This window comes from Oryzias melastigma, linkage group LG17 (genome assembly GCF_002922805.2).
Source record: "Oryzias melastigma strain HK-1 linkage group LG17, ASM292280v2, whole genome shotgun sequence".
Lineage (NCBI taxonomy): Eukaryota > Metazoa > Chordata > Actinopteri > Beloniformes > Adrianichthyidae > Oryzias > Oryzias melastigma.
The window spans coordinates 27,569,448-27,597,004 of NC_050528.1; the positions used below are offsets into that span (position 1 = coordinate 27,569,448).

The window sequence follows — 27,557 nt, forward strand, 5'->3', positions numbered from 1 at the left end:
TGTTCAAAAATGAGTTTGAATTGCCTTTTTGTTCTGAAGTTGTTTGATGATGCTGTAGTAATGATTGATTTCATTCTAAAATGTTGGAATCTATGAATAATTTCTTTATCTAAAAATTAAACAGTTTATTTAGTTATATTTCCAATATGATTTTGAACTTCCATCCAAAACACATTTGTTAAATGATTGTAGATTAAGGAAGCAGGGTGAATTTAGTCATCTGGAGCCGCCCCCATTGGGCGTGTCCTCTTGATTAGTGGGCGTGGCCAGCCCCCAGGTGTCTGCTCAAACGGTGAGTTGAGTGCAGCAGGCTGTCGGTGTCTGCGTTTGAACAGAGACGCTCAGTCATTAGAGCTCTTATCGTTCTTGTTATTTCGTTTTTCTCATCGTTCGATCCGGAATCATGAAGCTAACGCGGCCTGAGCCTCTCCAGCTCCTGCAGTGAGGGATGAGTGTTTCTGCAGCAGCGAGACTGAGTTCAAGCACCTGTTGAACAGGTGACCGGGGCGCGTGCACGTGCGGGCTCCACGTCGGTCATGAACGTTTGAATCCGCATTTGAAGCGTCATTTTGGGACTGTAGATGGAGTCGATCCGGACACCAGCGGGGATTCTGGCGCTGCTTTTTCTGACAGGTAAGTTTGCTGTTTCTGAAGAACACCTGGTTCAACCTAAAACATCTGAAAATGTGGTGTAAAAAGAGTATTCCTAAACTTAGACAAATGTTTTTCTCATAAAGAAAACTCTTACTGTTAAAACCCAGAGAGATTCCAATGATAAAAAGTGAGGCTATCAATGTTCTACTCCTTAACTTTGGATGTGAGTCCATGTTTTCCAGGTTTCTCTGATATCCTTGAGCTTCCAAACTCTGTTTACTTGTATGGTGTCCTCTCACAGATGGGGATGTATTATTTGAAGGCTTTAACTCGTTTTTAGAGATGTTTTCCTTCTTTTTAGGCTCATTTTTCCAGGTGCTTCTTCACTGTCAGTTAGTCTGAAATGATATTTTCACCCTGAAGCATAAAAGTATTGATGACCTTAAGCTCGGCCTCCACACTGAGGATTTCTCGAGTGCATTACTGTCATTTCCATAACCCTCCCGCTCTCCTTGGCTTGTTCACATTAAAAGTGGAGTCATCTGGACCCCACAAGACGCTGAACTATTTTTTGTTTTTATCCTTGATTTTTGAGTTTCACTAATGTCCATGGCAGACATAAAATCCTGTCCACCTTTGTCCACATTTGTCATGGAAGGAATCACACATCAATATGTGGTTGGAGTCATCTGGACCCCAAAGAGAGCGGAAGGGATCTATTGTGTTGTGTTCCTGTTTGGTCCAGACTTTAATGTGCCTTAACTATAGGGAGAACAAATGAGCACTAACCTGTCTTAATTATGGTTCAAGCTGAAGGTTCAGCTGCTTCCTCCTGCGTTGCCAGTATCTGTGTGAAGGTTTGAGGCAGAGATAGATTTTTTTTGTCATCGTCACCGGTACGATGAAATTAAACCTGCTTCCTGGTCACTGCAACACTCGTATCTTAAAACAGGGGTGTCAAACTCAATCACACAAGAGGCCAAAAATCCAAAAACGCACCTTTGGTCGCAGGCCGAACAGGATAAACTTTTAGTGAACACTAAAACTATATTTTAAAAACATTAAAACCTTAACTTCTTATCATAATTTTGCACTAGATAGTTTAAGTTTATTAATTGTTTCAAGGATGGTCAGTTACAGCATATTTCATATATATATAGGATTACCTGTGAAAATGCTAGTGTGAATGCTGTAAGCTGATTTTGGCTGCTGAAGATGATTGTGCTGCTATGAAGATGCTGAAATTCATAGTTGAAAATGCTCAAGCTAATAACTGAAAACGCTAGCTGAAAATGCTGAACCTAATAGTTTAAAATGCTGGAGCTAATAGCTGAAAACGCTGGAGACACTGAAGCTGATGGTTGAAAATCCTGATAGCTGAAAACGCTGATAGTTTAAAATGGTGAAGCTGATAGCAAGCAAGACTATTACCTAAATGCCAAATTAGCCCCCAAAAAACAAACTTAGGTTAGCTAAAACAGCTAGCATGTAGCTGAAATATTAGCAAAACTCCAAAACAGCCTAAAAAATCTTAGAAAATGCCAAAATAGTCCAGGAAGGTAGCTTAATGCAAATTTTTAAACCTTTAGACCTGTAACTTTAACACAGTTATGAATAAAATATAAAATAATATTATTCCAGAATTGATTAACCTAAACCTTAAATAACTTCCAATATTTTGCTTTTCATCAAAATTATACAAGTTAGAAATGAGCCCAAGATAACATCTGGACATTAATAACAATAAAATAAAATGATCTGGAGGGCCGGATCCGGCCCCCGGGCCTTGACTTTGACACACGTGCCTTAAAACAACCTATGGTAAAAACTTGATACTAAAAATACGATGACCTGTTATGAGTTGAAGTTTTTACTCATCTGGATTCTGTATTGTTGCCACAAAATCACTTTGATCACTTTGTTATAATGTGCTCATGTAAGTCTTTTATTTTAAACAGTTTTAAGTCCATTCATCTTTTTATCTATTGTAAAGGCGTTCCCAGTAGTCTTTTAATTATGATTATGCTGTGTGTGGTTTTCTTTTAGGACATAGTTTCTGAAGAGCAGCAGGAGTTCATAAGAAATTGGCTTCTCAGACTGTTGCAGAGAAAGTCCACCCCCTCTTCCTGTTACCCATCTGTTTATGTGCTCTCCCTAGCTCACAGCTGGGGTGTAAGAAAATATCAATTCAGTGAAATATCGGAATACGTTACTTGTATCAATTTAAAATACTGCCAACCCAATACTTCATTAAAACAAACTTTTGTTTTCCACTTTAATATTTCCTAATTTCCCAAAAAAAAAACGCCATGAATTTGCTTTGGTAAAAGGAGCTGGTTTATGAGATACAGCTGCAGTGCCACTAACATGTAGTTTAGTTTTACTTTTGAAAAAAAAAAAAGTATTAATATAAAAAAAAATAGTGAAGTGTTGTCTGGTACTGTCTCAGGATTTATTGTGATATGTATTGTGACGTGTCTCATGGTACGTATTGTATCGCCAGACTCTTGCAATACACACCCCAACTTACAGCCCCTCACACCCCCAACCTAACACTAGCAGTGCAGCAAAAGGGTGAGCAACATCTTAGCTAGTTTAGATCCAGATTCCAGGAAAACAAAGACGTTCATGGATCTATTTGTCTGCATCAGAATGGAGCAGAACAGGGAGGTTGCAACCCGACTTGGTTTGTGTTTTCTACATCGCAATTCACTTTATTTTCAAACAGAACTTTGCTGATTTAAATTTAAAAAATACAAAAAAAATTTAATTTTATGTCTTCCATCAGAAAAATGCCTCACAAACATGTTCAAAACACCATTTTCAACAGGGGCTCTAACCACCAGACTGAAATGAGATACGGCTTAAGTCGTGTAAACGTGCGAACATTTGTTCAGCTTTTTCTAATCTTTTAGCCCCATTTATTTGAGTTTCATTGTTTCCCAGCCTGCATCGTGTGTAAGGAAGGGGTTTACCCTCCAGGCCTGCACAGAGCTCTAACTTCACCCGTTTAGGATCAGCTGAAACCCCTCTGTGTGCCAGAGTCCCACCCGGAAGCCTGAAATTGCACAACGGCACATTCAAATCAGACACTTTCATCGCACGTCTGAGTGTCCAAATACTTTGCTTCAGTGGCTCGGCGATCTCTGCAGGTGTGGAAAACGTGAGCAGCTCAGGAGAATGTGGTTCTGGCACATTCTTCCTGTGGAGATAAGTTACAAGACGTTGGTCAGCGCGGCTCTTGTGCCTCAAATGCCTCTCCATCTGGTCTGCTTGCACGTTTTATGGCGATGAGTCGCTGGAACAGCTGAAACTCTGCGCCGCTTCACTGAAAAGGGCAAATGCACTTATCAGGCCTTTATTTTCACTGTCAAACACAGGCGTGATAAAACGACTCCCGTCCTCTGGGAGCAGGAAAAGCTCGTCTGGCTGCATTGTGACTGAATGTTTGCCTTAAGTCTGTTTAGAACTGTTGGTTTCTTCTCACACACCCTCGGCTGGAGTCCTCCTGACAGACTTCTTCTAAAATCTGTTTTTGCACACCACCTAAACTAGGCCGCCCACGCTGTAGTGCTTTTTCCCAGACATACTTTTCCTCGTCGGCCTTGCTCCCTGAATGTGACGGGTTTGCGTGGGCCCATGACCCATATTGGGATCTCTGTAATCATTAATTCAACTTGTGAATCAGTAACCACTCAAATCAGAAAAAAACAGATTTATCCCAGAAATCAAAGGTCAGACGTTTCCTGTTTGTGTTGTAGATGCTCCTCTCTCACGGCTGCGTGTCACCACCTTCACAAAGTCTGTCATTAATCAGCACCTTGATGGGTTTGTCAGCAGCTCTGATGGGAACATTTTACGGCACAGATCCAGTCATTGTAATGTTACACAAATCCTGAGAAAAATCCTGACAATTTAACAGGACAGAAACAGAATGAGGGTCCTAAACTTTAAAGACCAATTTTTTGGCATTTTTTTCTTAATGGACATGTATAAAATAAGTGAGGATTAAATCTGACTTTGAGCATGTCTTGGATCAGTAATAAAACCATTTTGAAAAAGGTTGTGACTCAGCAACTGTGATTGGTGGACCACAGTGCTTTGCTCCATTCTGACGATTCACCTGCAGACAAATAAATCTTCATTTTCTGTACGGCTGGATAGCTCCAGTATTGAGTTTTTTGCACCGCTAATGTTAGTTTGAATCGAGGGGCTGTAAGCTAGCAGGAGAGAGTGTAAACAAAGGGATGCTGGGATATCAACGGAGGATTACTTCCACTCCACAATTCAGATTAATTTCTGATGAACTCCTGTAGCAGAAAATGTGTCTTAAAACAAGACAAGCTTTTTGATTTTTGCTAAAAACTGCATAATCATGACTTTAAAATAGATAAAATACAGCTGTAGTGTGACTTTAAAGAGATGTTGAACTTCCTCATGTAACAATGTTCAGGCGTTGTGTTCACAGTACAGTGTTTGTGTGTGTTGGTTTACCTGGAATTTGAATTGCAAACTAAAACGGTCTAAAATTAGGAAAGTGTGTGAATGCACCATGGAATTTAATCAGTGAATTTGAGACAAACATGTCCTGTTCCTACAAGTCAGTGAGTTTTTTTTTTTTTTTTTCTCAAGGTGGATTTTTAAACCTAATGAGATCATATGTCTTATATGTTTTAGTAAATATTGTGTGCCAGTTTAGGCAATTTTCCAGTTGTATTCAAGTCAAAATGTTTACATTAAGAGCCCAAAATGTCTGGAGCTTCCTCATCTGAAAGGTCACTTACTCATAATAGACCATTTCTACTCGCTAGCTTAACTCTGGATCTCCGCTCAGCCCTCGCTCTAACTTGGGTATCTGAGCCATAGAGGTTAATGTCACTAGAGATGACATGCAGGCTTTGTACTATCGTCCAATATATGTATAGAGCGACGGCATATTGGAATGGTATAAAAACAATGAGACATGGTTTAGCAGAACCAGTAAAATGACCATAAAATGCTTAAAGTAGTTCACTTTCATCTTATCCCTTTCGGGGTCACCACAGCGTAACAGCCCCCCCTTGTTTCCCATCAGTGATTTGGCAGAGTTTTTACGCCGGATGCCCTTCCTGACACAACCCTGTACTTGAGGGGCACAGGGACCCAGTTAGGCAGCAGCGTCAAGGGTCTTGCCTAAGGACCCAATCTGGGTGGGGATCAGTGGACAACCCTGGGAATCGAACCCAGGGCTCCTGCATGCCAGGTCATGGTAATGTTTTTGTACAAAGTCCAACAAATAAATGACATTTCAAACTTTAAAAAAAATAAATAGGTTATTATATAGGAAACTCAAAGTATAACCTGATGCAAGGTTGTGATTTTATTCTGGCAGTCAATCAGTCCAGTTCTCATATTCAGTCAATGGTTTAGCCTAAAGAACTTTGCTATTTCAGCCCTGGAGCTTCTAAAAAAACCTGTTTGCATTAATGTAGGACCATGATGACATAATTGTGCATTTTGTGGTACAAGCACCACATTTGGCATAGATGTACCCCTCTTTCAGAAAAGCACGTTAGCCACAAGAAAATCCAAGATTTGAAAATGTGTATATAATGCATGTAATGGTATTCTGACTGCACTTTGTGCATGAACAACCCCTGCTCTTGAGACAGGTGGAAATGGACATTCTATATTTTTGTAACAACTTAGTGTATGGCCACCATTTTACACCATTTTTGTTTTTTTCTTGTGGCTAACTTTCTGAAAGAGGGGATCCTGAGATGCATCCATGACAAATTTGCTGCTTGTACCACAAAATGCACAATTTGTCTGAAATATCAAACTAACCGGCTCTGCTGATGGTTAAAAATGTTTTTAGCAGCTACCTAGAGGTCATCTGTGTTGATAGTGTTGCAGAGATGCAAGTCACATTCATGTTGTGTGTTCGAGAACGAAGGTTCTTGAGTGCGTATTTAACGTATGGTGTTCACACTGTGCCGTTGCTGCCTGATACTAGTGCGTGTACCTGCAGTCGGAAGAGGCTTGGTGCAAATCTCATGAGTTTCCTTCACATCTCTATTCCGAGGTATGAAAGACTCGGTGTCATTGAGTTCTGACTGGGCACAAAACACAATTATTCGTTTCTCCTTCATGACCAATTTTCAAACAGTTGGCACTCCTGTGAATTTAAAGGAACGTCATGCATACGTCACTACCAAATCTGAGGCCCTGATTGGTCAAAGTTCAGCTGGTTTAGCCTTCAGCACGTGATCAATGGTGTTCAAAAGTGAGGAAACTGACTTCAAAAACTTGCTTACTAGATGCGTGAACATGAAAGTTTTGAACATGGCAGCCTGAAATGCACATTCTACATGTTTACAATAGACTCCATTGAAAGTGGTCGCTTGACCGCATGTTGCTAAGGCCAGTGTAAAGGTCGCGTCAGTGTTACGGTGCTAACATGTCAGTCATGTCAGATTTTCTTGTTCCTCTTTGTCACAATTAATCTTCATAGCTTTTCAAACCATCTTTCTCTCACACGGACTCACGAGGATCAGAATTCTTTATTTTTCAAAATCTTCTTGCTGACTGTCACTGTGACTCATGTTGGAAAATATGTGATCATTTTAAAAACATTTAGTAAAACTTTTGCATGGAATGCTGGTTTGATCAATTTAAAACACAAACTTTGGTTTTGTAAATTTTGGTCACACATTACCAACCTTGAAGCTCTGAATTAACTGTTGAAGCTGTAGTCCATCAAAGATGCCTCACTTTGGTTTAGGGCTTCCACAATTAGTCGACTATTAGTAGATATACTATACTATTATTACTATACTATTATTAGTACTGTTAGTAGACTATTTAAATAGTCGTTGACTATTTTAATAGTCGATTAGTTGTGTTTCTTTGTTATATGGAGTTGGAGTGTAAAAAGTTATAACGGCATTCTGCTAGTTTTTTGGACTATTTTGGCATTTAAGGTTTTTTTAGGCTGTTTTGGAGTTTAGCAAATATTTCAGCTGCATGCTAGCTATTTTGGCTAATTTAGGCTTTTTTTAGGCTAATTTGGCATTTTAATAATATCTTATCTGGCTATCAGCTTCAGCATTTTCAGCAATTGGCTTCAGTGATTTCAGCTATCAGAAGTATTATCTTCAGTGGCACAATTCAGCTTGCAACATTCACTCTAGCGTTGTCACAGGTAATGCTATATATCTAGGTTTTAGTTAGTTTGAAGCTAAAGATGGTTAAGATGTGTGATTTACATCCAGTTTGCTCATGACCCGATTAGTCGACTAATCAGAAAAAATAATCAGAGATTAGTCGACTATTAAAATAATCGCTTTGGTTCTGATGTCCACAATTAGTTTAAGTTAGAATAAAATGTGTGCCCTGTTAAAACATATTAATGATTTTTACTTTCATTTCCCTAATTATTAATCACAAGCTGTTGTCACAACAATCTTTAGGCTCAGTTTGATCCTAAAAATAGAATCTGCTCTATCTGGAAAACATGTAGGCGTAGTTCTAGTAGGCGTAGTTCTAGCCTATAGAAATATCAGTCAGAAAAAAATAAAAGCATCTTTGTGTGTAAAACAGATCTGACGAGTGTAACAAAGGCGATGAGTGTGTTCACTTATCGATAGGGAAATGTGGATTAATACAAAAGCTCTTTTCTTTGTGGCGGTAAAAGGCTGCATAGCAAACACAGGTAAACGGCACGTGTGCTTTTCAGAAAGACTTCCCTCATCAGGTTTCTGTTTATTTTCTGATGTGATGAATAATTTTATCTGACCATCCCTCTTTTTAGCCTCTTCTTGGCCTCTTTGAATGCTTTCTCTGTTGTTGTAAAAGAAGGAAAGCAGGTGAAGCAAACTGACAACACTTGTGTTTGTCAGCCAATAAACTTGTTGTTTTCAAGTTAAGCAGATCAGAATAATTTAGAGAAGTTTTATATGCAATCAAATTGAAAATTGAATGTGTTTCTGTGTAAATTGCTGACCCTGATTCCCTTTTCTCCGCAGCGTCATGCGTTCAGGGGGACTTTGTGGAGCCTCTTGAATCCGTCACCTTCTTGCGCTCCTTGACAGAATCTCAGACCCGACTTCCATGCCGTTATAAAGAGGCAGAGGGGGAGAAAGTGGTGCAGGTTACCTGGCAGAAGGAGCTCCCAGGTGGCAGCAAGGAGCAGGTCATTACAGCCCACTTCACTGATGGCCACACAGGTAAATGTAAACACTTTTGCAGAATATTTGAGGCAAATCAAGTCGAGAACCTTTCTTGTGCTTGGACATGCATGTTTGCAGCATTTTCTTATGTTCTTGTGTAAAAATACTAAGTTTTGATTGAATTGGTGAACATTGCATCACAGATGTGGACACAATTTAACTTTGTCTTCAAATCACTGAAGGAAACATCAGTGTTAAACCTCTAGATTTGTTTAAAATGCTTCTTTTTGTTGGTAAAATCTGGAAAATAAAGTTTTATTAAAAACCTACAGTTAATTCATTTGCTGATGTTGCTCCTTTAGCTCGATCTGGCAGCAAAAAGTTTTTATGGCTTCATTAAGTATGAACTTTTGTCACGTTTTAACTGTTAATAATTTGGACTTTTTTCTTTTGCTTCTTGTTTTGTTTTTAACATTACCCCAGGCTGTAATTATGTTTCTCTTTAGACATTCAAACACAGTTCAGGAAAAAGGAGCAGAGAGTTCTCTGCCTTCTAACAACAATTCAAGTTTCATCAAAGGGTTGAAGGAAACGTTGCAAAACCCAAACAGTTGTATTTCTATTAAGATGGTCTTTGCTTTCCTTGCATTAATTTAGATTTACAACAAAAGACTCAATTTATACTTGGATTCATTTAAGACACTACACACCAAACAGATTTTACAGAATTTTGTTAGTCAAAAGTTCAGGAAATCTTCAATTAAACTCATTGTAAATTAATAACATCACTAAATAACAGTGGGTACATGAAAGGAGATGATTAAATTATTGGTTTGATGGTTTGAAAGCTGGGTTCCACTGTTATTTAATGGTTTAAACATCAGGGTATGTGAGTGAGATCTCAGCAGGAAAGGAGGTTGTTTTGCTCCTGTATTATTTGTCTGGAGGGTGTGTGTGTGACGTCTCTGTACTCCGGTTTATTTTCACAAAGTCATTTATTTTCTTTTCTCACTTTAAGCTTTTCACCAAAGGGGAATAATCTGTCTTGATAATGCCTGTTTGGGCTTTAGAAACTGCAGGTAATGAGCCTAAAGCTGTTTTTGTTTTGTCAGAATTTGGGCGTTACTCCGGCCGGGTGAAGTTTGAGAGCACCAACCCCACCGCCGACTCGACTCTGTTGATCCCCATCACCGAGGACTCGGATGAGGGCAGCTACATCTGCCACATCTCCACCTTTCCCAATGGAAACTTTGAGCGGCGCATCGCGCTCACAGTCTGGAGTAAGTAGCTTCTGGTTTACGGCTCTGCAATCCTCACAGGAAGAGCTGCCAATGCAGGAAGATCAGCAGTTTTCTAATGTGGTTTAAAGTATTTTTTTTTTGAAATAATCAGACTAAAAAACACAACAAAAACATTTTAAATGACCATAAGTACATTGGTCTAAATTATCTTGGCACAAACACTTTGACAGTGTTGCTGTTTGGCATCACCTTCAATCTGATTAGTTTGATATACGTCTAGTGATACGTTGGTGAGGTCAGAGGGTTTAAACAACACAAAACAAACATCAACCATTCTCACACTTCATTAAAACCATCTTTTAAATCACTTGTACTGTAATGCTGCATGCAGGTCTCATTTAGAGCAGAATCTGCAATGAAGGAATCCTTTCAAACATAGAGTTAAAGTGACTCATTGGTCCACTTCCCTGCTGTGTTGTTTGTTTCTCAACCGTTCTCCAGAACAGACCTGACGTACAGCCGTGGTCTTAAGACTTTCTCTGAAAGAGGCACCAGGTTAAGAACAGCCTGAGGGGCTTTCTGTTCAACTTAAACCCTCCACAAAAATGTTTTTGCCTTGTTTTCTTTCGTTTGTAATGTTTTTGAGGTTAAGTCTTTACCTGCTACTGTCAGGTATTCTGTCCTGCAGCAGTTCTGGACTGAAAGACTGGGTTGTTTTTACATTTCATTCTTTCTTACTGCTCCTTGAGAGAAAATTTGACCTGCTACATCCTCAAACTCACCAAAATTTGCACACAATATGGTACTAGATATATTTTTTAGCTTGTACTATCTGAGCAAACGGCTGTTGTAAATTGAATCAAATTACAAAAGGAGTTATGAATCTCCTGACACACAAGGTGTATATTTGTATAAACCCCTCTTGTAATTTAGGCTAAACTTTACGAGGGAACATGCATACATGTAGCATCTGTGGGCGGCGACCGCTGGCGACATGATGCTGCTTGTGGCTTTGATTGGATTTTTTACTTTTTATTTTTTTTAAAGGCAACGCAAATGAAAATACTTTAAAGAGCACCAGATCAAACAAATTATAACTCTACCTTAAATAAATGGAAAACATAAAATCAAAACTGGCATTAACTGTTATTAGAATGATGTAATCAACTTCAGGTCATTCAGTTGATCCTCTTTTTAATTCTAGTCAAACTTAATCCTTAAATGAGTCTCACTGATGTGAAGAGAAAAACCTGTCTGAAAGTTTTCAGGTGCATCAGCACAAAACCGTGATGGGAACTTGACAGTGAAATAGCGATGTATGGCTGGTGGTTCAAGTCCAAGGACCATCAGGATCAATCACAGGAGCGACAGATCCTCAGTAGTTTGTTTTTTTTTCCCACCCTTGAGCCTGACCTTCAACCCCACAGTGATTATCTATGTGTTTCATGAGAACAGGGTGTCTCAGTTAAGAGGACATCCTCTCCACCTGAACTGCTGTTCAGGTACAGACTGAATGCAGACAACTGACTGTTTGACCAAAGAGCAGGAGGAAACGAGAGCGCCACGACTTCATTCAGAAATAAAAACCCTGAAACGGGATCACTGATGAAAAAGCTCGGGAACCATCTCACTGGTTATCATAGTTTAATTAGGAGGTAAAGGTGCTTTATTAACATGATCTCAGAGGCTTTTCTTCCAGCTGCAGGCAGCTGCTGTAAATGCAAAATACTTTCATTCAGTTTGATCCGCTCGAGTGTCCAAACAGGTTGAACCAAATCTCCGTGTTCACATTTCTTAGCATTTTTTTCTGATTTAAACTTTCGTCAGGACGGTTCTTGTGTGAAAACTTGAACATTCTTCCGTACACTTGAACTGCTTTCACTATGAAGTTTTTTTAGAATCAAGTCAGTTTCAGCTTTCTGTTTATGGTGTGGTAATGTCAAATTCATTAAAGCAATCAAGGAAATGTAGGTTTTATTAAAGGAGCTGTACACTGTAGTGTCCTCTACAAAGCTGAGTGTGAATCCAGATTGGATGAGAAGTTGATATCAGACTCTATCACTTGTTTGTTTCATTTTGTTGTCAGTCAGCGCGCTTTCTCTCATGTACTTGTCCGAGCACGCCTTCATGTAGGTGAGGCAGAAAAAAACACCTGAGTAACTGACAGCAGGATCATTCAGAGCAGGAGGTTTTCTCAAACATTCAGCTATAAAATATTGATTTCAACACTTTTTTCTTTAAACCCAGGGTTAACGAGCATCGATTACGCTATTTTGTCGTAAAAAGTATTTTTTTCTGAAGGCAGCAGGATTGTGAATGCTGATGCCCTAAACGAGTTCGTTCAGAGTTTATAGTGTAGTTATTACTAATGATGACAGCTTGTTTAATAATCCAAACACCAGCGGAAAGAGACTTTTTTTTTTTGGTTAGTCATTGTGGGTCAAGTCAAAGTCGTGTTGAACCAGTTTGTGACGACAGTGAGGAGAACGAGAACAAATGCTGAAATGTAAATATTCCAGGTGACGTTTGAGTCAGCTTGTTTTGGAAAACTTTCTCACAAAGCCGATTTTTCCTGATCTTTAATGTGTCTTTAGAAAGTCACCAAATCAATGAAAGGATTCCTGAAAAGAACGGTTTAGATTCAGATCCCACTTGAGTCTAACTGTCTAACTTTTTGAAGTTAGGTGTTCATTTGATTTATGTAGATTAGCTCTAAACCTGACATATTCATGTTTATAGAAACATCTTGTGGACCTTCAGAAAGTTCTAGTTTTTGGTCCAAATCAGCCGAACAAATGAAATTAGTGTTAACCATTGGATCAGACTGACTAAATGGTTGGTATGAGAACGTTTAAAGGAAGTACTGCAAAGGAGAAAACTATTGAATGATCTTAAGTGATGATTATTTAAATACCCGATATCTAATCGAGAAACAAAAGTTATGTGAAAGTTAACATTTTTACTTGTTGATTAGAAGATAACGGCTTCTTCCTTTAAAAAGAAACCAGAAGACTTGCTGTTGATTTGTACCAGTGTCAGTTTTAAAGGAACATTAGGATCAAATTCATGAGAAATTTGTCTTAAGCTCTTTCAGTTTTAGAGCCATGACGGCATACGGGTTAAGAAGGGTGATTCAAAATATAAGCTTATGCTTTTGCACATGACATCACAGTAGAATTGCTTTGACCTTGATGACCACGGCGTCTTAGACTTTTGTGAACGGTTCAACATGAAATTAATCCGTTTTATGGCAGGTTTAATTATGTAGCACAACAATTTACTTTAAAAGACAAATCACAACATTGACAGTTAAAATCCCAACTCTAAAATCATACATGAATAAAATCCCTTTAACACAAGATTTAAAAAGACGAGTGCATCATAAGGAGCTAAAATTAATAGTTTGTGTCAAATTTTAGTTGTATAAAACTAAAATGCTGCTTTTGTGTTTATTTCTGTCACTTTAGCCCCTGAAAATCTTACAATTGTTGAGCTTCTTCATGTATTACAATTTGGCTTAATGAATAAAAACAGCTTCTTGATGAATGAATGTGACATTGTAAAATCAAAGTACTACTAATTCAGTACAATCTTGATATTTATTTTTCTCCACAAACAGTGGCTATTATTATATAACATAAAACTGTATTGACAGAGCGCTGGAAGCGAAGCAGAAAGAGGTGTGGTAGATCAGCGCTGATCATCAGGAATGTATTGGCTGTTTGTGTAACTTGGCAACGACTGACCTGATCACAACTACAGTAGTGTTGAACAGGTGACCTCTCACCTTTCACAGCATACAATCAATAATAGACACGAGGATGATTCTTCATGGCAACATTTCCAGGATTAGGTCATTTCATAAACTGAGATTCTTCCTCCTCCACCTTTTACCTCATCGTGTGAGATGTATGGAGGTCGTGTGAGACGTATCGCTGAATCCTCGATATTTTCCCATGTCGTCAATCTTTGTTTTCTCTTGCCCTACATCCTTAAACCCTATTGTTTTATCTCTGGATCTCAGGTCTTATTTTGGGCATTAGTGTGGCTTTAATGAGCTTAATCTGCTCCCGCATGAGAAAAAGCCCAGATCATTGTCATAGTAACTCCTCATAACAAAAACATCCAAATGACTTAAAGACTTAATGTAAGCCGGTTTACATTTTGAATTGAAGGAAAACTCTCACCAGAAAATCTCAAGACTACAGGATAACCTCCATGAACCTCGACAGGACAGTGTGATGCTTACATTTTAAAAATGTTAAAATCCTTACATTTTTTAAACTTACAGGGGAATATCGAAAAAAAAAACAACCTTATTGAATTATTTGGGGGAATTTTCCAGTTTTTTTTTTTGATTGTAACCATTAACTGTATATAAGAACTGGACAGAATGGCTCCTCCCTCTTGGCGTTCAAAACAGGAAGTACCTGCTGGCTCCAAAACCCCATAGACTTCTGTAGAGAAATAAACAATCATTACTGAGTCAGAATAACCACTCTTGCACTATTGCCTCTTTTTTAACATGTTCTTGATAATCCCTATTTTTTACTATATTTCTTTCCTGTAGTGCCAATTATTAAAGTTGTAAACTGACCAATCGGTTGCTTTCAATTCATTGTGTTCAGATGATTAAAACTTGTATGTTTTATAAAAAATAAATGTAAATTATTTTTACCCTTTTTATTTTTTAAATTTAATATAATTGTTTCAGATCCAATCCATTGTGGTCTCTAATCTTGTGACCATCGATCCGCAGAGGCTTCTGGGAAATCTCTGGAGCACCAGATTTTAGAATTGTGGATGCAGACACCCCAACAAAATGGAAATGCCCTTGTAGTGCTCTACGTAGTGAGTAGTGAAGAAGTTCTAACACAACCTCCGTGTCCCCAGGGGCGTGGACCTCCAAGCTCTCTCCTGATTGGTGAGAGCGGTTGCCATAGAAATGTAGACTTAGACCAACACAAACCAATCACTGCTTCCTTACGCCGCCTGGCTTCAACATGGTGGCGTCCCTATCATGAAAAAATGGCAGCTGAATTGACTTAATTTGGTTGGAGTAAGCCATTTGTCACTCTGTCCAGTTCTCATTTACAGTCATGGACACAAGAACTCAGAATAAACGCCTGATCAGAATAAAAGTTTCCCGGGAGAACTGTTCCTCCAAACGGCTTCGGGAGCCGGCGGAGGCGGTTTTTGAATATGGAAATGCTGCTCCTCTGTCCTCTGAAACCGTGCAAAAAATCACGTGAATTCACGTCCAGACAAAATAAAGGCTGACGTTACTCCCACATATTTACGTGCTCATCGAGCATTCCCCGCACGGATTTTAAGTTCATCCAAGGTTAAATGTGTAGCTCTAACACTTCCTCTTGTCCGTACGACTGAGAAGATCCTGACCACACGGATTTAGAAAATTATGAGCGAACAGTCACTTGTAATAATAAAACTGTAAAAGACGCTCTGAGTATCATCTCAATCTATGCAGCATCTTTGTTTGTTTACAAAGGAACTCACTATTTCTTAGACTATTTCCAGCATTTTTGACAGTTCTGCGCATGTCAGCATGATTTATTCCAATCTGATAGTTTTTCAGGCCTGTGTGCGCAGCTCTATTGTAATCTGATCTTTGTACATGGAAATGCAGCTAATGATTCCAATCCTTTGCTTTGGAATCTTCTAAACCAGATGCTGTCAGAAAAACAGGTCTTGAAGATGTGAGGAAAAATACAGTCGGCATCTTTTCAGTGGAGCTATACACTTGTGTGTAAACTTCTGCCTTAAAGTTCCCCTCGTATTGGGAAATTGTTCCCAGTGGTCCTTTTAATTATGATTATCAAGTTTTTTTGCAATAATCTAAGAAAACCTGTCATTTTTTAAGACACATTTTCTGCACAGCGAGTCGCGACAGGAATTCATCATAAATTCTCATCTGGTAGTGGTCCACTATGTTCCCATCAGCCCTTTGTTTATCCTCTTTCCTGCTAGCTTATAGCACCTCACAAGCCTAAGTTAGCATTAGTGTGGCAAAAAAAGAAAAACCTAATATTGGAGCTAAGCAGCTGTACAGTTTTGAGATGGCAGCTCAGACGAGGAGAATGGAGACGTCAATGAATCTATTTGTCTCCGGGTAGATGATTCAGAGCAGGGAGACTTTGGCAGTTGCTGCGTCACAAACCTGAGCTTTTTCAAACCATGGATTTTCATCTGATTTGATAAAGACACAGAAATATAGTTTTAATCTTAAATTGCTTCATGCATGTCCTCCATTATGAGAAAAATGCTACAAGAACATGTTAAAAACCCCATTTTCGTTGTAGTGGCTCTTTCAATCGATTTCTATTGTGTGTTTGTGCTAAAGTAACGAAACAATGTTCCAATTGACCTACTGTCTTGCAAATATTATTTAGAAGTGAATAAAACATCCTTTTTTAAATAAACAAAAGTTATTTACTCTTTACGTTCTTCCTGAACCTTCCAGCATTACCCATCTCCTCCCTGGATGCGGTGACTCTGGTAGAGGGCCAGTCGTACGGTGTGGCCGCCTCTTGCAGAGCCGTGGGTCGCCCCGTCCCCCGGCTGTCTTGGGACACCGAATTACCAGGCCAGTCCCAGAACTACACCAGTGAGGGTGGATCTGTGTCCAGTCACTTCTCTCTGCACCCGCTGCGCTACATGAATGGGAAGAAGCTGGACTGCTTGGTGTGGCATCCAGGCCTGGAGAAACCGCGGAGGATCTCCAACAAAGTGGAGGTTCAGTGTGAGTAGAGCTGATGGTGTTCTCGTTCTGACTGCAGACGCTCCTCATCTGGTTTGACGGGATGAAAGGTCAGGTTCAGTCTGGTGCCAAAAGGCACAAGAAATGTCCGTTTAGAAAACATAACAAAATATTCCCGACATTATAGATTACAATAGCAATACACAACTTGATAAATCATCTACAAAAATCAAATGGAACAGAGTAACACAGTTTAGCAGCACTTTATTCTCCCTAGTTTTTGTTGTAACAAAAGACAGTTTTGCTCCTTCCTGTATTGCATGCTTGAATCCGTAGTGTGTCGGAGTATTTTTGTTCAAATGGAAAGCGCGTAACACGCCTTCAAGTAGGTAAACGTCAGTGGCGGAGTCTGGAATGCTGCTGTGAAATAAAACTGCAGACAAAACACTAAATGACTCCCAACAAAGACGCACCGTTTCTGAAAGCTAGACAGATGAATGTTGTTTTGAAAGACAGAGACTGCATCAGTAAATGTCATTCAGAAATACCTGGCTAGTTTCAGTCTCTCCTCTTGTTACAAAGCAGTATATAGACTTTTATTCCGTGTTATCTTAGTTAATAACACAATTTTTATCAACGTTATTGATATTATTTTCAGTTTCCGGCATTAATGAGTTTGAGATGATCTGGGGTTAGCCCCACTGTTCAGCTCTACCACTTCAAAGTCTCTTCTGGTTTGTGCGCTAATTCCAAACCTGCTATAACTCGCAGCAGCTGCATGTCGATCAGTCCTCTCCCCTCGGCTAGGAGCCAGATTTTCAAGACGATCCAGTTAAAAGTACATTTCAGCTTCTCTTTCTGTGCTAAAGAATGGAGGCTGTGGCGATACAGTTGTGAAGCTGAGCTTTACCCCACGGTGGGCTTAAAACTGACTCCTAATGTGATGAAGCAACTATTGCCTCCAGCAATGGACTGTTCAGACAAAAAAGGAGCAAACTGAGTCATATTTATGACGACTTTGTGGTGAACGACTGAAACCAGATGTTTTAGAACGGTTTCATGAATGAAACGTACTCTATTGATGTAAGAAAGGTGGGAAGCTGCTGGTGGTGACTGTATGATTAAGACTGAACCGCTGCATCAGCAAACCTACCATAAATGTAATGATTGCATTGAAATGAAACTGTGGGCTTAAGTTTTTGGCCATATTTTTGATTTGTATCGACTTTTCCCGCAAGGATTTTCTGGATTTGACTATGAAATTTGAACACAAAACAGACAAAACTTTATTTTATTTTTTTTATTGTGTAAAAATGGAAAATGATGCAACATTTCTGTGAACATTCATGCTCACAAGTGTGTTCATGTCAGACCCCCCAGATGCCACCATTTCCTCTTCCACCGACCATTGGCATGTGGGGTTGGAGAAAGCAGAGCTCACGTGCAAAGGTGGGGGGCTCCCCATACCCCACAACATCACCTGGATAAGGTACAGTACGACTCTTTCTTACTAATCATGCAATACAAATTGACAGCAAACATGGTCTGGCTTTGACACTTCCAAGTACATCCCGATTATTCTCTATGCCTTACAAAATCCCTCTGGGTTTGGCACTGGAAGGTGACATGAGCCCTCAGCAGCCATCGTCAGCCTGTACTTCCATCTAAACTGGGCGGTTCTCTGTTTAAGTCGTGCAAAAGGAAAGCAGAGCTGTTGCTAAACGTGAAGTTAGGAAATCTGGGTAGAGTTCAATTTTCAAGTGAGGATGTGTGTGAGCAACACGAGGAAGAGCAGGAGACGCGTACTAAGCACTTAATCATAGTGTCATGCTTTAAATATCATAATGTCTGGTAAAACACAGGGTCTGCGTTTTAATTAGAGACACTGTACCAGTTATTACAGCAATGCGGGCGCGAGCTGTGATTGAAAGCCGGGTGCTTGGAGGAAAAAAATTCATCCATGAAACGGCGTTGGAAAAAGTCTAAATTTGCCTTTATGTCAATGGATCCTGTGCAACTTATTTTGCTTTAATGACCCACTCTTATGAAAATCGTGTTTTTAACGTGTTCTCATGATAAAATTGTATTTTTAATTTTTTTTAATCAGGAGTTTTTCAGGCTCAGATTTAAAAAAGATCTTATTTGTGATGCAGAACATACGCTGTGTGGGTCACAAGCCCCATTCTATTTGTAGACAAATAAATCCATGAACGGCTTTGTGGCTTTAATGGTTAAAGAAAAATATAAGATTTTCTGTTTTTAAATTAAATTAACAATGCAGCTTCATCAAAGTTGCACGAAAATATTTTGACAGATTTTTTTAGAGCCTTTTTACCACCAAAAATAAGCCAGAATTCAAACGGAATCAAAGGATTTTAAGTGTCACTTAGTTCTGATTTGTGAATTTCTGACTGAGAGGCACAAACAATAGTAAAATTAATTTTTGTTTTTCTTTCACTGCTGACTGATATGCTACAGATATTGATAATTCATGTAGAGAAAATGGTATGTTCGAGCCGGGGTGGGATTATATAAGTTCACTTCCTCACACTCCCTTTCAAGCGATCAACTTGTGATTCAATGTGATGCTCTTTTTTTTTTTTTTTTTTTTTTCCATGTGTGACTCCTGATTCTTTGAAATACACTATTTCCTTAATTCATTCACCTGACACTACCTACATTAAGACAATATGGTACAAGGTGTCTTTTATTTTGAAAGGATGTCATGCAAGCCTCCAACAAAAGTTATAAACTATTTTTTTTAAACTCCTATTTTTTTCTTTATATTTATGTTTAAGTTGTACAAAAAAGTATTTTTATCATAATAGCTGCAAAGATAGTTAAACATTTGTTTAGCAGTAAACAGTTTATTAATGTGACCTTTGCAGACAAAGTCTCACTTTAGATATGATTGAAACTTACTATGTTAATGAAGCTGATTTGGCTTATTGTGCTAATAAACGTCTTACTAACACTCTATAAGCATATTAATAATGTTTAATGTAGATGCATATATATTTTTATATGAAGTTTAATCCTTTAACACCAGAGCTCAGTGTTTATGTTCTTTGACGATAATTCCAGTAGATTTTGAAGGAGAAAAGCGGCTCGATGAGCCGCTTTTCTCCTTCAAAATCTACTGGAATTATCGTGTTAACGGTTGAAAAGTTACAGTATGTTTAAGATTTTGTGTTTAGGTGTCATCGGTGACTAATAAAAACGTTTAGGCAAGAATCTGTCTACTTTACTCTTCGTTAGAGATCATTTTTATAAATGAAAGTTTATTTAAATCCAGAATTCATTCTTAGTTTCTTCCGTTCTGCTGTAACTGACACACTCACCATTCATGTGCGGCAGAACGGCGAAGGCTCTGCTGATGGAACTCTGATTAGAATCTATCTGGCCTCTTACTGTGACTTTATCTCCTCATACATTTCATTTTCAACCACGATCCACTTGCTGGATCAAATCTCCACCTGAGAATTGAACATAAAGGCTGACCAGAGAAGCTAGGTGGGGCTTTGAGAAAAGAAACCTGAGTCTGTGGGTGGGGGACGGGGGGCCAACAGTCACAGCAGCAGAGGAAAACTAGGGCAACGCGACCCGTCTCTGTGGAGCTGATCACTGATAGGCTCTCCATTGTGTTGTCTGTGATGTCCTCAGCTGGACAGTGTCCAGGTTTGCTTCAAACCCGATGTTTTTTTTGTTTTACGTCCGTTTGGCTCCATGGGTTCAGGTTTTAGTCAAAGTGTTGTTTTCACTCTGTGTTTACTCTAGTCCTTTATGGCAGACTCATCAAGCATTGCATGGTGCTGCTTAAGGGCCTAAGGTCTTAAAACTGGAATGCAGCTTTGTCTTTTTCATTTTTCCTTTGCCTAAATGAGTAATTCTTCTGAGGAGTGAGTCACGACTTTCTGTAACCTTTACCGTTCCGACACTTCAGTGAATTTATTTCCTTTTGTCCCTTCATAATAAACAGGAAAGGAGAGCATCTTCCAGATGGAGTGTCAGCGATTGGGGGAAAGCTGGTGTTTGGGCGGGCCCTCCGTGCAAATGACAGCGGCATGTACGAGTGCATCGTTAAAAATACTATCGGAGTGGGAAAGTTTGAGTATTTGATAGCAATAACGGGTAAGTAAGCTGTTATTGTTTTGATTTGTTTCAGTTAATGGGGGAAAGAACTTCCTAAATGGTTGAAACTGTGTTCTTCTGAAGAAAGTAAAAATGTAGGTTGAAGCTTCTGATGGAAAATCAAGAAAACCTGTTGTGTTGATATGCTGCCCTCTTGTGGTGAATTTAAGGAATAATCAGATGTAGACCATTTTCCAAAGAATATTGGTGTATTAATTTCCATTAGTCCACAAAAAGAAAAAAATGAAAATAGATTCAGAGCCCACTGTTTAATTGATTTGATCTGATTTATTTATTTATTTACACTCATAAAAAAGACAAGAAATACAAGCAAAATAAAAAATACAAAAGTAAAATCATGTGATGGTGTGTTACAGAAACCCTTTTGGGCGTATTCAAGATGGTAACACACCTCTGTCAAAAATAAAATATAATAAAATACGATTTCAATTTTTTATTTTTAGATAAATTGGGTTCCGGATCATAAAACTTGCAAAATCTTTGAAAAATAACTGAAACTAATAGTTGAAAACGCTGAAGCTGATAGCCAGCTAAAATATTAGCTAAATACCAAATTAGCCTAAAGAACTATATAAAAAAAAAAAACTTGCGTCACTCAAAACAGCTAGCATGTGTACTTAGAAAAAAATATATATATATAAACTGAAAAAAGCCTATATTAGCCAAAACAGGTAGTGTGTAAATATTAGCCTAACTCCAAAACAGCCTAAAAAACGTCAAAAAGAAAAGCCTAACTTAGCCAAAGCAGCTAGCATGTGGCTGAAATACTAACTAGACTCCAAAATAGCTTAAGAAGTCTGAGTAAATGCCAAAATAGTCCCAAAAGCTACTGAAGCATTGAAGATGGACATGTCATTTTGAAAATACTTTATTTTGATTGATGTGATCAGAATCTGTCTTTATTGTTTTGCAAAAACTGAGAAGTAAATGGAGATTTGTCCAAAATTCTAAATTCTAATTTAATGAAATCCTATTTTCTTTTTTTAATGAACTAAAACCAAACAAATGCTTGGAAGCAGTGGGCCCTCAATGTATATTCAATAAAGGTTTAATACAGAATAATAGAAATGAGGAGACTTTTTCATGATATGCTAATTTTTGTTCTCTTGAACTATTGATATGAGAGTTTGATCAGAAGTCCGGTGTTTCCAGCAGAGCAAAAAGGACTCTTCCAGGACGTGGAGAAGGACAAACTGATCCTGATCATTGTCGGTGCGGCTGCTGGAGTGGTGGTCCTGATCCTGATCGTTGTGGTGGTGCTGGTCAGCAGGATGTACAAAAAGAGAACCAGACATCTGAAGTGAGTTTCTAGAAGAGCTCTGGTACACGCTGTCACTGGTGTGATGACGCCTCTACTGTCTGTCTGTTTAGAAGCTGCTTTACTTGCAGACACATTTTTGTTTCAGAAATCCTCCAAATATGTCGTCTGTTCTTTCCCAGGGATCAAGTAGACAGCTTCTCAAGACAAGCTTCCATGAGGAAAATCAACTCGGAAGACTTTGACATGAGATCTGGGGTACAAAAACCAAAAAAAATCTCTAAACAATAACCTGAGATGAATAGCTCGACACACCCGGAGCACTTGGCTGGAGCTGAAGCAGCAGCGTCTGCTGATGAAGGGCTGCTTCAGCTTCAGACGCGTGACTCTGGGAGTGGAGAAGCACATCAGAGATATCTCTACCTGACGGATGTAATCTTCTCTGTTGGAACTCCCCATTGTTGTGTCTTTGTCTCCAGAATGATCTGACGGTCAGAACTCGGTCAAGGCACAGCCTGATGTCTGCGGTGAGTTTGAGGCACACTTGTACAATTCTGGATTCAGGAGCTGGAAATGGAACAAAAATGAGCACAAATAATTTACATGTAAAGGGTTTTATGATTTAAGTTGGCTCTAAATTTCAGGACTTAAACATCCTGAAGCTTTAAGATGAGAACATTTGACATAATTTGTCTATTAATGATTAACGAGAAACCTCAGTTTGAAGTCTTATTTAGTCTCCAATGTTCCTCCACTATTGACCTAGATTGGGTTAAAAAAGGTATAGACTATCCAGGGCTGTGAATACACAAGTCTGCCAATATGATGCAGATTGCAACACATTATGCAGTCTTCCAGCTCGTTTATCGCGGGGGAATCTGAATAGATAAATTCCACTAAGTAGGATTGTATATGTAGCTCCTCATTACACATGTTATCCACTTTTCTAAAATACAAACATTTTCACACCTTTCTCTTTCATTTAAATTCTTGTAGTTCAAACCTTCATAGAAAAGCAAGTCTAGTATTATAGAGTAAAAACAAAGATCTGCATGTGTATTGATTGACAAGATCTACAGCCAATCAGGATGCAGAACACAGGGAACTGTTAAAAAAAAGATGCAACATTGCACACCTAAAAATCAAGTTGACCCACAATATAGCGAGGGATCATTTGATCCTAATGTGTTCAAAGACTAACAGGTGATGCCTAATCCAGATCCATTCCCTACAGCTTCTCCGTACCCCTCCTTACATTCAGCCCTCCAAGCAGAGAGACATGGAAAAATAGGTTCTTCAAATTCAGACATCACTGCCACAACAAAATGTTTTTCAGTGTAAAAAAATTATTTTATTTGGCGTAAACAATATGGTTCTTAGATGACAATTTTTTGAATAAAAAAAATCCCAGTAGTGTTTAAATTCTGATTATGACATTTTTAACAAAAATCCCACACCCTAAATGTCTAAAAGTCATTTTTCTTGTTGATCCAAAATCTCCTCTGAGGGGGCGTGGCTTTTGGGGCTGAGATAAGTTTGCTCATTGTTGGATCAATTCCTGCCTGTATGAAAATAAAAACCTGCTGAGCTTCGTTCTCTGGTGGAGCTGAAGGACTGCAGTGTAACGTTGACCCTCTTGTTTGCAGGATCACACTTACAAAGGCAGCCAGTCCACTCTGGGAGGGAAATGGGCCCATCCAGCCACGGATGACCTAAACCGCCCCGTCGTCTGGGAAGACAGCCGTGAGTGCCTGAAAGCAGAGAGGGAGGAGCGCAAGAGGAGGACGGAGTCGTACGTGAAGTCCAGCAACATGTCTCTGGTATGTGTCAGGTGAAGGACCGTGACTTTGGTTGTGATGTACATGCAGACATCACAAGTCCTCACTCCTGTTGGGATTTAAATCTGTGTTGTTTTAAATGAATCGCGGTCTCTTTGGAGTGTAAAGATTCATTTGAACATTTGATTCATACTATAATTTGTGGTTACCAGTTTCGGTTTTGATTAATTTTGAACGATCCGATTCACTGACCTAAAATGGGTCTTTATCCAAAACTTCCACCAGTGTGACTCAGAGGTAAATGCCTGGTTGTGAACTGTGCAGGTGAAGTTTTCCGGATTCCTTTTTCTAGATAATAAATGTGTACAAACAAGTAAACAAGAATGAATGTCAAATCCATTCATGTTTTAATTTGATAACGTTTTTCCACATCAGAATAATCATCATTACAACATTCTACCACACTGTATGGTCACCCATTTTTACTAAATTCAAAGTGTTTCCACACATTGGACTGGTATGATGGTTGATCAGTTTTTGCTGCATCATGTGTGTGTTGTCCTGTGAAGGACGTTGGTCGTTTTACATTATACAGTCCCTCCAGGATGTTGCAATAGTAACTATTAAGGCTAATTACTGGGTAGAGCTGCCTCTATTAGTCAACTAATCGACTTTTAAAATAGTCGACGACTAATTAATAGTCAATTAGTCGTTACTTTGTATTATATGGAGTCAGAGTTTAGTAAAAATGAACAAAGTTATGATCATTCAGCACCAAAAAATGCACTTTTTTCATTATTTGACTCGGTCAAACCAAAACTTTATCTTTAGTGACAAATAGTTCCTTGTTTCAAATGCTGACCTCATTAGAGAGAACAGGAATATACTTTACATCAAACTCATTTAGACAGGTGACCTTTGACCCTCTATACCAGGGGTGTCAAACTCGATCGTACAGACGGCCAAAATCCACTTATACGTTTTTAACAGTTTCATAGATAAAAACAGGCAGGAATTTAATTCCAAAATAAATCCACTTAAACCTCAAGTAATTTTTGGGTAATCTTTCACTCTCCATAAAAATATATTTTGTCAAAATTATACAAGTTAGAAATAAGTCCAAGATAACATCAGGCCATTAATAATAATGTAAAATAATCTGGAGGGCCGGATATAATAACCCAGAGGGCCGGATTCGGCCCCTGGGCCTTGACTTTGACACATGCGCTGTATCCCCTTTATATATTAAATTGATATTAAATTAGTCATCTTGAGCGGCGGGGCACCTGTCAAAATGAGTTTGGTGGAAAGTATATTCCTGATCTCTCTCATTTGATTTAATCTTGTTTTAATCCCAGAAACTAATGACGGACAGAGGCTGCATGATCCTTTTAAAGTTTATTTTTAGTTAGTTTAAAGCTAATGATGGTTAAGATGTGTGCTTTACATGCACTTTGCACTAGGTAATGCAAATGTTGTAGTTGTTGAATGGGCTTCCATTAGCATGCTTCAGCCCAGCTCTTTTGGTTAGCATTCATTATTCTGTAAACGCAGAAAAAACATTGCGCTTTAAGAACCAAAAAAACTATATATTTTTTTTTGCATTTTAAAGGTTTATATTTGTACACTAAATGCTATTTAAGATTTTCATTATTACTTGTATTTTAATTGTCTCCATCCAATTGGTATTTTCCCATATCAATATATCGATTTATTTTAATTTGAAAGGATTTTGTGGCATATTGCTTCAATGAACAACGTGCCTCAGACAGATCGATCTGGTTGGATTGTAGGAACATAAACAGATTCATTAAGCACATCAATTAATCGCCTCTACAGCCTCCTACAGGGGATTGTAACTCGGGTCATGTCTTCCAGGACTCGGGCCTTCCTTCCTCTCTGGTTCCGGTGAAGCCCCAGCAGGAGGAGTACGTTGCACCTAAAGAGCCCGACCTGAACCATCTCCAGGAGAGAGACTCTCCTCTAGAAGCCGACTGGGTTTCCTACAACTCTGCAGACGATGAGGAAAGGAGCAACCAGTATTTATCATCGATGCTGACACATTACTTTTATGAAGAAAATGGCAAGCTCAGGCCGAGGCCCAATGGCAAAGCCATCGTGGTGCACACGAGAGAGCAGATCATTTGAGTCTGACCTCCCACCACTCATACTCACTCTGAACACAGTAAAACTTTTCAAAGACGCTACACAAGTGCAAGTTTCTGCATATTTGTTAATGAGATGTTTGGTTTAATAAGTGGGCGGTGTTATTTTGGGATCTTTTTAAGGCCGTCATGGCTGCCAGTGGGGAGGTGATGGGGAATTTGCAGACAAATGAAGGGCTGCTCTTTAGTCATTTAGTTTGGAACGTTCACCGAACGCAGAGGCTCCTAAAGACTGTCACCTCAGCGGCGAAAGGACTCCGAACCCTGTTACAAACTCTGCTGCAGATGTGGGTGAACACATGAACTGCTTACCTTTGGTAACGTCTCAGTTCAGGACACTCAGGTGTTGTGCACCGTTTACAGAGAACACCCAGACCGAAACACTTCCTTCAAGGATCGTCCTGTGGACTAAAACACTTCTTTTTATTTGAATGCACTAAATGGGAAGGTTAATATTTGTTTGGAACTACTGGAAGGTCAGAACCCTGCAGTGTTGGAAGGATGCTGTCAACCAGCTGGATGAAATGCAACAAAGAGTCTGCTTTTTGAGTTGTTTGAAGAAAGAAAATTACTGGATCTTAAATGAGATGAACACGAGAGGTGGCATTAATGTGCTGATATTTATAACTACGTTAAAAAAGGGGGGTGTTCTTTCTACGATTGTTTAATATCTTCATGAAGTGTTCATTCATCATGACACTGGATGAACTGTGAAAGCTTCTTTTTATGAAGCACTGTCAGGAGTTTGTTTTTCTATGTCTTTTCTTTAAAACTCCTAAAGTGAGTAATGTTTATTTTATAAAAGCACAAACTGCCATCATGAAAACTCTTCAGTCTTTATTGAAACATGTGCCCCCCCCCCCCGAAGTTGACAGTAAAACATTTGTGACAACAGTTCTTGTTTTGTTTGACCTGCATCGTTTCTATAAGAAAAACTGCAATTCTCATATAAAAAGGTCGATCTAGGAAAAGCTTCAGTCGGCGTTGATGCTGAGGACTTGATTCATGATGGGCTAGAAGAGGCGAGCCAGGCCTGCTGGTTCCCTTTTTAGCTTCTCTTGATGGAATGGTCATCTTTTCTTTTTACAGACGCTTTACTCACAGCTGAGATTAAAAACGCAAAACAATTCCTGCATCTGTGCTGAACTTTCTCCAATAAAAACTGTTGGAGTACCGCGTTCAACCTGTAGGGGGCAGCACATAGTTTTAGACCATTATGTTTAGAATTATAAAGACCAATATTCACCTCTTTTAAAGCCCCATTTATAGAGGTCAACCACCAAAAAAAGTTGATTTAGGGTTTGGTTATCCTTTAAAGCCAGTGAAAACCAGGCTGTTCTTCAACTTTCAGGTGTTTCCTTCGTGCTTTCACAAGAGCTGCAGGAGGAGAGCGGGAGCAGTGAGTTACAACCCAGGCAAAAAATTAAACGGCATTAAAAAGATTCCAGAGACCAAAACGTAAAAAATCCTAACATTTCAAAAAACAAGTTTTCAGAATACA

At 38.9% G+C, this 27,557-nt stretch overlaps 1 protein-coding gene across 2 annotated transcripts; it reads left to right on the plus strand.

The window, feature by feature from the left end:
• Positions 1 to 278: 278 nt before the first annotated feature.
• LOC112150988 (nectin-4) lies at positions 279 to 26,882 on the plus strand. Of its 2 annotated transcripts, none has more exons than XM_024279551.2 (11): positions 279 to 633; positions 8,601 to 8,801; positions 9,857 to 10,024; positions 16,467 to 16,745; positions 18,075 to 18,192; positions 20,683 to 20,834; positions 22,008 to 22,155; positions 22,296 to 22,371; positions 22,593 to 22,640; positions 23,760 to 23,933; positions 25,770 to 26,882. In XM_024279551.2, the coding sequence occupies exons 1-11, from the start codon at positions 582 to 584 to the stop codon at positions 26,037 to 26,039; spliced, it is 1,686 nt and encodes a 561-aa protein (XP_024135319.1). In that variant the 5' UTR covers positions 279 to 581; the 3' UTR covers positions 26,040 to 26,882. The 2 variants fall into 2 exon arrangements, with proteins under 2 accessions (XP_024135319.1, XP_024135326.1); XM_024279558.2 differs by having other exon boundaries at positions 22,011 to 22,155.
• Positions 26,883 to 27,557: the final 675 nt, after the last annotated feature.

Coding starts and splice junctions, on each gene's coding strand:
- LOC112150988 (XM_024279551.2), top strand. CDS start 582: ATGGAGTCGATCCGGACACCAGCGGGGATTCTGGCGCTGCTTTTTCTG. Junction 22,156..22,295: donor AAGAGAACCAGACATCTGAA/GTGAGTTTCTAG, acceptor GTTCTTTCCCAG/GGATCAAGTAGACAGCTTCT. Junction 23,934..25,769: donor AGTCCAGCAACATGTCTCTG/GTATGTGTCAGG, acceptor CATGTCTTCCAG/GACTCGGGCCTTCCTTCCTC.